Source organism: Solea solea, chromosome 18 (genome assembly GCF_958295425.1).
Source record: "Solea solea chromosome 18, fSolSol10.1, whole genome shotgun sequence".
Lineage (NCBI taxonomy): Eukaryota > Metazoa > Chordata > Actinopteri > Pleuronectiformes > Soleidae > Solea > Solea solea.
In genome coordinates, this window is record NC_081151.1 from 3,281,934 (window position 1) to 3,293,703 (window position 11,770).

General features: G+C 42.9%; 1 protein-coding gene across 3 annotated transcripts in view; it reads left to right on the forward strand.

The window, feature by feature from the left end:
- tiam2a (TIAM Rac1 associated GEF 2a) overlaps positions 1-9,742 on the forward strand; it is a 64,746-nt gene extending 55,004 nt beyond the window's left edge. For all 3 annotated transcript variants that reach the window (XM_058614801.1, XM_058614799.1, XM_058614800.1), the window contains 11 exons: positions 251-319; positions 1,269-1,394; positions 1,803-1,911; positions 4,037-4,216; positions 4,303-4,421; positions 4,709-4,817; positions 5,110-5,168; positions 5,270-5,372; positions 5,625-5,718; positions 6,478-6,617; positions 7,913-9,742. In XM_058614801.1, the coding sequence (XP_058470784.1) occupies positions 251-319; positions 1,269-1,394; positions 1,803-1,911; positions 4,037-4,216; positions 4,303-4,421; positions 4,709-4,817; positions 5,110-5,168; positions 5,270-5,372; positions 5,625-5,718; positions 6,478-6,617; positions 7,913-8,625 (1,821 nt within the window). In that variant the 3' untranslated portion in view covers positions 8,626-9,742. The remainder of the gene's footprint in view (positions 1-250; positions 320-1,268; positions 1,395-1,802; positions 1,912-4,036; positions 4,217-4,302; positions 4,422-4,708; positions 4,818-5,109; positions 5,169-5,269; positions 5,373-5,624; positions 5,719-6,477; positions 6,618-7,912) is intronic.
- Positions 9,743-11,770: the final 2,028 nt, after the last annotated feature.

Below are 11,770 nucleotides of genomic sequence, written 5' to 3' on the forward strand. Positions count from 1 at the left end.
TGTCTTCGCAGAGTGTCTGTTCTCACAGATCTGCGCCCGTATAGGTAGCTTAGACGGTGGATGAGGCTGAGGAGAAAGCTCATAAATCAACCTAATGAGAAAATGAGAATAGTCCCTCTGATACTGAGACACGCTGGGGGGGTTTGAGGTGAGGGATTCTGGGAGGATGTTTTAAAACGACAGCGTTAACTCAAGGTGTTTGATTCCCCTTTTCCCCTCTTACTAACCTTGTTTTCTATTTTTCCTGCAGGACCTGGAGTGTTTGTTTGAGATCTACTTGAAACCCCTGCATAATGAGAGCTTCCTCTCACTGGACGAGGTAGGTGGCGAGTGTGTGTTTAGCAGGAAATAAGTGGAACATGTAAAGGAGGAGGTGTAGACCATGTCCTGTCCTGGAAGGGTCCATAAGGATGTTGAATTCATTGAGTGCTGATTACCCAGAGGTGGTAGTGATGAACTCTCGCTGGTCACAGCTACCTCATTACCGCTGAAGGACAAATTAGCATTTCCCTCCACTGACCTTCTACTGTCCTACGAGGGACTCTGGAATAAGGGGCATCTTAAGAGGAAACCTACCCTTAAAGCATTCAGCCGACTCTCACATGTCACCGCGTACCTGTCTGCTGGTTTTAATGCAACCATTTCATTAAGAAAATTGGACCCCCCCCCCCGCACACCCCCTGTATGTGGTCCAGTGATAATGTTAATAGGAGCTGAGCTGCAACATGCTAATGACTGTAGCGTTGCAGAGACGTGACCTCAAAGACAGGACGTCTCACCCAAGACATAACTAGTCGATAGGCTACTTAGCATGGGGGGCAAATTAAAAGGCCATTATGAGGCAGCGGGATGTGTTCGCACACACAGTGGATGTGTATGTGTTAGCCCCCAGAATGCTTTTTAATGAAGGGAAGTGGTGACTGGATGTATGTGATGGAGAGAGCCTGTCTGAAACTCTCTGTGTGTGTGTGTTGTATGTCTAGCAGGCTTATAGCTTGTCCCTAAGTGCCTTTTTCAGAGATGGATCCATCAGACTGAGGTTTTTTATAACACTCCTGAGCCTCTATATGACTGATTTTTATGAAGTACAAGATTGTTTGGCTATTTTCTCACCCTTTTTCTCCCCCTCGCAGCGTCATATTACCTAACTTTTTCTTTCTCTCTCTCCCATTTTTCACTTTTCCTCTCATACATCCTTATCCTCCTCCTCCTCCTCCTCCTCCTTCTATCCATTATGCTACCATCCCTGTTTCCCTGCCCTCTTGAAGATGGAGAGTCTGTTTGGCAGCCTCCCAGAGATGCTGGACTTCCAGAGGGTCTTCTTACAGACGCTGGAGGAGAGGATCGCCTCCTCGCCGGACTTCAGCACCCTGGAGACCCCGTCACAGTTCAAGGTGAGATACAGTACATGCACGCACTTGTTTTGCATTCTTTGTGCTTTCATTCCCTGGCCCCTGGAACCTAACCCTAAAACCAGGTCTTAATGCTCCTAATTTTAGCCACACATGATGTTTGAGATCTTGTGGTTGATAAGTAGTTGAGTTGATGTGACAGGAGCATCACTGGCTTATGTGTAGGATAGACATGACAGGTTGTTGGGGGGTCTATTGATCTACTTGTGGTGAGCTGCTGAAAGTGACTTTACTCAAAAGGTGTGGAAAAGTTCCCCCGACATAAAGAGGACAAAGGTTTCCAGATTTCACATGTTCACGCTCTTTTTCACCCACACTGTGGAGCGTCACACTCTCTCAGCCCGTGTGCAACACTCACCTCTGTGCGTTTGTCTTCTTCTTTGTTTACAGAAGCTGCTGTTTTCTCTCGGGGGTTCGTTCCTCTACTACGCCGACCACTTCAAGCTTTACAGTGGCTTCTGTGCCAACCACATCAAGGTCCAGAAGGTCCTGGAGAGAGGTGAGACCGGATACTTTAGAACCCGAGACAGAAATCATTATTAGAGTCCTCCATTTTTAAAGTCCCTTTTCAGTGCAAAGTCACCAAAAAACGGTTTAATCACATTTAAGTAGTGTGTTTATTTTCTCAGTGAAAGTGCAGTTTACATCACGAGTTCTCCATTGAGACTTTGCCTGCAAGGACTTGAGTCGCACAAATATAAACTCTGCTTCCTTGTCACAATAACAATTCGTCACAGGATTTACGGTTTCTAAACATTCAAACCTGCAACACATGCACACATTTATACACAGACTTTTAATAACCTTGTCTCCAGAGCCCTCGATTATTCCCTTGTTCCTCCCTCTGCATGTGACAGAGAGGAACTGTTAAAGTTGACTTGTTAGTACCGCTTAAATCTGCCCCACTACCACAACTGCGAGTGATATTCCTTAGTAGTAGTAGAATGGACAGCTAATAGGATCAGAGATACGAACAAAATATTGAAAAATAAGGATATTTATTTTTAAAAAATCATAAAAAACCATAATAAATCCACCAGCGGGCTATTCATAGTTGTTTTACTACATAGAAAACGCTCCCTATAGCTTCTGTGTGAGCTGTAACTTCTATTTAATGCGGCTTTGTGTGAGAAAAGAAAAGAAAAGAAAATGCTGACTGTCCCGAATGCTCCTCAGGTCTCTGCGTTATGTTAATTCTTAAGTGTTTGAGCTTGTGGTCAGAGCCGCTCGCTCTTAAAGTTTGAGTGAAAGGAGGAAAGTGCCTGACTAAGAGTTTGCCTGCACCGCTCTCACAAACTAATCACTAATACATGAACAACACGTAGCACAATAATGGGAGCGCAGAGTTTAACGAGGTGATAGTACAGTACAGAGTAATATACTCGGCTCAGCCCGGTCACAACCAGCGGATCCAAGGACACGTAGAAGAAATCAGTGGGTGTGTGTCAACCCTTCAAGTAATTATATGCCTGTCTTTGCCATCTTCATCACTCCCCTCCCTTTTCTCCCATCATGCCAGGGGCGCCGGGTTGCCTCAGTTTCCCCTGTTTATTTGTCGACTCGTTAATTGCCTGCCAATTACTCGGGGATGTGTCGATGCACAGCTGCCTGTCTGTGGTTTCCAGTGTTATAATTAATACTTTAATGGCTCCCCTCAGTTCGTGTTGTGGAAGCATACTGTGCGGAGAAAATGTCATCGTCACCTTTTTTACAGAAAGGCTCGTTTCTTGTTCCGTTTTCATAACCGTTGCTGTTGCCGTCGGCTTCAGCGTAAACTCAGGAACGCTGTGGAGTGTGAAGTGTTTCACTAACTCATCACAGTTTCCAGGCTGAAAAAAAAACCCCCAGCTGCTTTAAGTCATTAAGATAATCACAGGTGATGAGGCGAGTGTAATTAATTAGCTAATATTTACTCTGCGGTTGCAATGGTGGGTTGTGAAGAGGCCGCCGTCGCCGCCCCCTGCTGGAGACTGTTGCACTAAGATTCAGCAGCACATGGCCAGGCAAGGCAGCTTTATTTATATAGCGCATTTCATACACAAAGGCAACGCAATGTGCTTTACATGAAACAAACAATTAACAGTAAGAATTGGAGAAATCAAAATAAAAACTATTTAGAAATATAAATAAAAAGCAATTGAATAAAAACAATTTAGAAATATAAATAAAAACAATTCAATAAAAACAATTTAGAAATATAAATAAAAACAATTGAATAAAACAATTTAGAAATAAAAATAAAAACAATTTAGTAATAAAAATAAAAACAATTGAATAAAAACAATTTAGAAATAAAAATAAAAACAATTGAATAAAAACAATTTAGAAAAAAAAAATTTGAATAAAAACAATTTAGAAATAAAAATAATTTAGAAATAAAAATAAAAACAATTTAGAAATAAAAAATAAGTTAGAAATAAAAATAAAAACAATTTAGAAATATAAATAACAACAATTGAATAAAAACAATTTAGAAATAAAAACAAAAACAATTGAATAAAAACAATTTAGAAATAAAAATAAAAACAATTGTGTCTCAAACTATGTTTTTTTGGGGACCGTGAATAAATGACAGTGAAAAATAAAGATCCCAGTTATTAATCCAGTACGTTTGCTTGTTCCAGCTAAGACGGATCAGGCCTTTAAGGAATTCCTGGATGCGAGGAACCCCACCAAGCAGCACTCATCCACCCTGGAGTCCTACCTGATTAAGCCGGTGCAGAGGGTGCTCAAGTATCCGCTGCTGCTCAGGGAGCTGGTGTCGCTCACCGACGCCGACAGCGAGGAACACTACCATCTCACGGGTAACGGGAGAGAAATACACATGCACATGCACATGTAGACGCACACAAACACTCGAAGTGTGACACGTGTGTTCTTGTCTCCACAGAGGCTCTGAAAGCCATGGAGAAGGTGGCCAGCCACATCAACGAGATGCAGAAGATCTACGAGGATTACGGCTCCGTGTTCGATCAGCTGGTCGCCGAGCAGACTGGTCATGACAAGGAGGTGAGCACGTGTTTTCCACACAGATACAGTAAATCCTTCAGAGTGTGGAGTCGTCTTGTGTTGTTTTACGCCGCGTCTTCTGTGCATCTCCTCTCGGGACTGAATGCATTTACAGATCGGGTCGAGTAACGCGCTCGGAAAGCACTGCAGCGTAAATAAATATATAAGCCAACGCTAAATAATGCATCACGCCATCTCTGTGAATTAAAATAGCTTTGCGTTCAAAGTTTGACGTGTTGTCTTCTGCTCTGACGTCCTCTCTGTGTGTGTGTGTCTCTCGCTCTCAGGTCACAGAAATCTCCATGGGTGAGTTTCTCATGCATTCCTCTGTGGTCTGGCTCAACCCACACGCTTCTCTGGGCCGCATGAGGAAAGACCCCGAAATGACCGTGTTTGGTGAGTCATTGTTTCCTATTTCCACAAATAAACAGCAACACAATAGCCCGCATTGGCAGTGACACTATGGAACGACAACATTCTACACATCACAGCCTTTAGGTTTCTGTTGCAGCGCCGTGCACTGAGTTGCTTGCAGCAGCGCTCAAACAGACCTCAGTGAATTTCATTATCAGAGCAGTTACGTGCTTTAAAGCCTCCAGCGAGCAGCTAAAACACACACTTCAGTCGCTTTTCCGCCCCAAGAGGCGTTCACAGTCACAACTGAGACGCTGATGTTTTCTCTCACCAGTGTTCAAGAGAGCAGTGATATTGGTCTACAGGGAAAACAACAAGGTGAAAAAGAAAATGGTGAGTCATGTGACTTCTGTGCTTATTTTACTTCCCCACATGCCATAAATGTAGTCGTTCACACACGCTCTTTTTTTTCTCCTCGTCATGTGACACCTCAGGCCAACCCACGTTCAGCACTCTGTCACGGAGATTCAGACCCGTTTAAGTTCCGCTGGCTCATCCCGCTGTCGGCGCTGCAAGTCAGATTGGGAAATACTGCAGGTATGAGGCTGGCGCTCTGCCACATCACCCCCCACTAAATCACTCACAAAGTACATGCACTAAATCTTTTTCCTCCCTCTCCCCCTTCATATTTTACTCGCACACACACACACACGCACACATTGGCATTTCCATTCAGCTCCCTCCCTCCCTCCCTCCTTCCTTCCTTATCTCCTCCTGAAACCATAAACCATATTTGGCCTGTGTGGTTAAAAGTCTCTCCTTTTTTATTTTATTCCCTCGCTCTCGCAGGAACAGGCACAGAAAGCAGCTGCATCTGGGAGTTGATTCACTCCAGGTCTGAGGTGAAAGGACGACCGGAGACCGTCTTTCAGCTGTGCAGCAGGTCAGAGATGAAATCTTTAAGTGTGAAATCATTCTCTTTTTTTTTTTTATCTTCTTTCACATTTTTCTTACCCATCACAGAAACCAGAAAAAAATAATAATTAAGGTTATTACAGCCTTGGCCTTACTTTTGTACTTTTGGCCACTGTTTCAGTTGCTTATAATAATTATTGTACTCAAAGTTATCACTGTATGAGGAAACTCATCACTATTGGCAACAAACAGGTGTCAAAGTAAAACAAAAAAAAATGCATAATAATGTCTTAAACAGGAAGTACCACACTCACCTGTCTTAAATTAGCTTAGCATAAAGCCTGGGAACAAGGAAACAGTCAACATGGAAACTCCTGCAACGTTAAATCAGGTTTTAAGACAAATGAATCGATGATAAAGTATATATTCATACAGTAAGTTATCTAACTTTCCCATAAGGGAATGCTTCACAGTTTCACCTCTTCCTGTAGCTTTTGTTCACATCAGTCTCCAAAGACAAATCTTATTTCTTACCCGTGATGCTGATGTTTACTGCATCGTGACACTGTCTCCATGTCGAGATTGAAGCCTGTGACCGAATTGGTAATTCCCATTACACACTGTGAAATTGGGATCACTCCTAATGAATTAAATCACTCGCGACGCTGGGGACACAATGGAGCTCTCTCTCTCTCTCCCTCGTGCCCTCCTCATTATTTATATTTAGCCTCTGAAATTGAGTTTTAAAAAAATCCCGGGTCTCACGTTTCCTGTGCTTCCTCCCCAGTTTGCCAGAGAGCAAGGTCAACGTCATCAAGGTGATCCGCTCCATCCTCAGGGAGAACGTGAGGAGGAGCATGCAGCAGAGGAGCGGTAGAGAGCGTCTGGCCCCTCTGCGCTGCACGCTGCCCTCGTCCGCGAGGCTCGGTGAGTGAGCGGAAGCAACCGTACTTAAAAAGATCCATAAGAACCTGTTGTTGTTTCCACGGTGACGTGAGACTAAGAATTTCTGCTGACGAGACTTCGATACAAACAACCGGGAAAGGAATTCACAGAATTCTGATTGATTCTCTCAGCTCCACGTGACTCTGAGTTTAGATCTCGTGTTACATTCCAAAGCTGCACACAGGAAGTGATTTGTTTTATGTGGAGACAGACAGACAGACAGACAGACAGACAGACAGACAGACAGGGAAACCAGGGGTAACGTGTGTGTGTGTGTGTGTTGTCGACCTCATCTTTCCAAAGAAATCCAACATAAATCCATTTTAAAAGTGCAGCAGTTTTTATTAAACTTCAGAGATGATCAACACCCAAAAAATAACAAACCAAAACTTGTCTTTACAAATTTAATCTTATCTCCTAATCTAATCTCCTAACTCAAAACAGGATAGAAAAAAGATGAAACAAAAATGGCTTCTCTCTCCTACTCCTGCTACTGTTTTAACTTAAAAATGGACAATTTCTCTCAAACAATATTACAATTATTATTCATCTTAAATAAAGGAGGAAATAGATTCTTTGTTTTTCAGAATTAACTTATAACACCAAAAGACAGGAACAGGATTGGTTTGGAAAGGTGAGGACGATGCCCAGAGTGCAGGTGCAGGTTAGGGAGGGTTTTCCTTGTCCTTGTTCAGCAGTTTGACAGGAGAAACCTCAGATGCACAAATCATGTCATAATGTACGAGAAATGTTTGAGTACAAGGGCTGAACTTGTGCATCTTACCTGGAAACACAGTGCAGCTTTAAGCCGGCTTACGCACATGCTGCGCGCTGCTGTTTGGTTTCTCATCCGTGAGTTCTGTGCCGCTGTGTTTCTGCTCTCTTCACGTTCAGCTCCCGCTTGTTACTGCACACAACATGTACACATCGTCATAATTCCATTTAAATCGTCCTTTATTAAACTAAACTAAATTCAGGGCAAGCAGCCAGGAGTGTGGGGAGAGGAAATACAATGTCACCGAGCAGAGCCATCACATCTGTTGTTGTCTGCGGTTACAGTTCTAGGGTGCGAGAGACCGCGTGTAGGAACGACGTGGAACCGTTAATCAGGCCTGAGGTTAATTTGGCCTGAAATGCATTCCATCACTTATGTAACGCTAAGTTTCACATGATCGTATCTTGTTTTTTAGGCCATGATTTGCTCGAGGGGCTCGCGGTGCAAGTGTTTTGCTGAGATAAGAGCGGCGTTTCTAACTTGTCTCCACCTTCGTCACCAGGTTCCTCCAGGGCTTCCTGGTTGTGTAAACAGCCACTCGGAGATCTCTCCACGCAGACAGGAAGCCCGAAGCCAGGGCCAGACTCAGACGAGGGAAGCCTGAGCAGCGGAACCTTCAGTTTATCTGGCGCTCCTCCGCCCTGCACCTCCTCCCCCTCCCCTGACTCCCGTGTCCTCCCCGTGCAGGAGACGACTGCGTCCAATTCACAGCCCCGCTCCTCCTCGTCGGTCAAAGAGTCCGATATTTTAAGTGATGAGGACGACGACGGCTTTAGTGAGGGGGGGACGAGGACGGACAGTGGAGACGGCAGCTCCCCGGCCAGCGCCGTGGAGGCTCAGTTCCTCCAGCTCACTCTTTCAGAGGACGCCGCTTCAGACGCCGCCGCGCTGGCACCCTGTGTCCAACCCGAGGGCGCGGAGGTGGACGACACACCAGAGACGCAACCCAAACTCATGCGAAGACACTTCAGCGCCATGAGGAGGAAACCCAACAGTTTCAGGAGCCAGCCGGCGCTGCTGAGCATGAAGGAGCACAGCAGGTCGCTGGACGGCCAGACCGAGGAGGCCGCGTCCTCTGGCGTGGTCGTGGACCTGAACGCGCTGCTGGAGCGGGAGTTCAGCGTTCAGAGTCTGACGTCTGTCGTCAACGAGGACTTCTTCTTTGACCAAGCTGAGAGCTGTGCCGCTGACTCTGGGAATCCCACCTCCTCGTAGGGCGCGCGGTGGACGAGACCTAGACCTCACTTCAGAGTGGCCGACCTGAGGCCCTACATCGTGGTGATAAGTCAACCGCCACAGAGCTGCAAATGTCTTGGGATCAAAGCCCAATGGCCAAAGAAACACTTTTCCCTCCTCGAGATGCAAAAATCGGGCGATTTCTGCCACGGTGGCGACGACTGCGATGGCTTTTTCAAGCCCCAGCGTCCACACGTGTCCCCTCAGGATAGATTTACAGTCACGTCAGTGCTTTGGAAAGGTTCTGACACATGGGCTCAAGTTTGATGAAGAGTTCCTTTTGTGTTTAGGTCGAACAGAACCAAAGACTGTAGGTCACCACTTGCTATAAATATTATTTTTTTTTAAATAATAAAATAAGGAGCTGTGACGCACGAGTCAGTCTCCCCCGATAAGGACGTGGGTTTATACAAACAGGAAGTGGACAGACTTGCAGCACACCCTTTTTTCTTGTGCTATTTTGTGCACTAATGTAAACACTGTTTGCCTATATATATATTTGAACTGTTTTTTTTATTATTTGTACAGGTTTTTAATGTTAATAATGCTGTTTTTTTAATTTATTGATAATAGGTTGATTATGTAAATCTAAGCAAAGTTACTTTTTGTACGAAGCCTTGACACAGTTGGGTAAAGGTTTGGTCTACCGCAATTTGGCGTTTATATTCGCTTCATTAAAAATGTAGCCTACTGAACTTTAATTAAGATTGTAATTTGAATGTACTCAAATTGTTTATTTAGATCGATTGAAACTGCAAAATGTCCAAACCTGATATTTCTTTTTTTTGTGTGTTTATGTCCTGAATCTCCTCTCTTTTCTATCTTTGAATCATTGATGTATTCTCTCTCACATACTTGACACTGTACAGATGAGAAGAAAGGCAGGATTAGCTGATATTTTTTGTAAAACCTTGTTTTGCCGTAGCAGTGAGCACACGTTGAGGTTACTACGGCGGCAAAACCACTACACTCTTTCACCTTCTCAGCCGGACTTTATCACGCCTTTAATGCTAGAATACCAATGAATGTGAATGCCCCCATTATTCCATTTTTATGGAATCTTTTTTTTTTTATAAATAAAAGTTTTATCTGTGAATGACGTCTGGAGAACGTTGCTTTTTAACTCGCCTCTTCAAAGTGTGTTGCATCCGTTTTTGCATATCCTGACGAGTAAAGCAGCAGAAGTGTCTTTTATCAGACTCGGTCCCAAGACTGAACCTGCCACATTTGTCCCTGATTAGTTGTTGTTATAAACATCCTGCTATTGGAAGGAAAGGTGTATCCTTCAAAGAATATATATATATATATATATATATATATATATATATATATATATATATACACATATATTTTTAAGATGATGTGACAGAAGTGGGCCAGTTCCATGAACAAAGACTGAGGGAAAAGCTTCACCACAGGGCTGGGTTTTTATACTTGGACACTGTGCAGATAACTGGCTGTGAACATTTGTTTTTTTCTAATCATTGATATCAAAAGCAGCAGACTGAAGACCCTCAGGCCTTTTATCTGCAGCACTGTCTGGTTAGTTTGAGCTTTATTTTGTTGCAGGAAGACAAATAGAGTAAATTTGGGTTCTCAAACGTACCCACTGTGGACATATTCTTCACTTGATGCCGCTTTTTCTCTCGATGTGACACCGTCTCACTGAAAAGAGTGAGTCACTTTTGAAAGAAACCAGACTGGACACGACGAAAATGTTCCTGCGACACTTCTAACAAGCAGCTGTTCACTCCACATGCAGCGCTGTATGTTAATAGCTGTGATTAGCATTTAGCTCCTGGTTAAAATTTACACTGAGGTTGTTTTTTTTTTCCATGATATGGCGATGACCCCCCGAAAGTCAAAATGTGACGATGATTCATTTAAATATGTGCAGACAGATCATTCTGGGACATCTAGTGCTGCTTTACTGCATTTAACAATCTGTGACACATCACTGGTCTTTGTGCCAATCTGGACAGAGAATGATGCAGTTGTTTTTGGCTCAAATCAGGCATGATTTATAAAGTTAAAACCATGCGATGTGGTGGTTTAATATCAGGAAAACTGCACCCAGGCTGAGCATCAGACTTTTTTGATATGGAATTCTTTTTTGAAACAAAACAACTGCAGATATTTTTAGCATCACAATCCTCATCATAGTCCAATCACGTACGCAAAAAGGCAACAGAGCCTCTCCTCATTTATATGCAACTCCACAGGGAATTAATTCTACCTTGCTACACTTCTTTAAATACTTTGTAAATATTTGTTTTCACATTACACTTTAGAGCAGCAAGTAAATGTGGCTGAGGGCCAATTTCTTTTGTAAGAAATTGAAAATATTGGGCCAAAACGTACTATCTTCATCAGGTAAAGTGCCTTAAAAAGTTTCCTGCCTTAACGAAGACAAATGCGTGTGAGACGAGTACTCGTGCTGTCAATATTTATTGTGCATCATGAACCTGGCTGTCAACAGCTGTTTTTATATTTATTTTTCAAACATCAAAGTCATAGGTTAGCATGTCGTCCAAAATCAGTCAAAAAAGTCATAGTATAGTATGTCTTCCAAAATTGGTCAAAAAAGTCATAGTATAGTATGTCGTCCAAAAACGGTCAAAAAAGTCATAGTATAGTTTGTCGCCCAAAATCAGTCAAAAAAGTCATAGGTTAGTATGTCGTCCAAAATCATTCAAAAAAGTCATAGGTTAGTATGTTGCCCAAAATCAGTCAAAAAAGTCATAGGTTAGTATGTCGTCCTAAATCACCAAAAAACGTCATAGGTTAGTATGTCGTCCAAAATTGGTCAAAAAAGTCATAGTATAGTATGTCGTCCAAAATCACCAAAAAACGTCATAGGTTAGTATGTCGTCCAAAATCACCAAAAAACGTCATAGTATATATAGTATGTCGTCCAAAAACAGTCAAAAAAGTCATGGGTTAGTATGTCGTCCAAAAACAGTCAAAAAAGTCATAGGTTAGTATGTCGTCCAAAATCGGTCAAAAAAGTCATAGGTTAGTATGTCGTCCAAAATCACCAAAAAATGTCATAGGTTAGTATGTCGTCCAAAATCAGTCAAAAAAGTCATAGTATAGTATGTCGTCCAAAAACGGTCAAAAATGT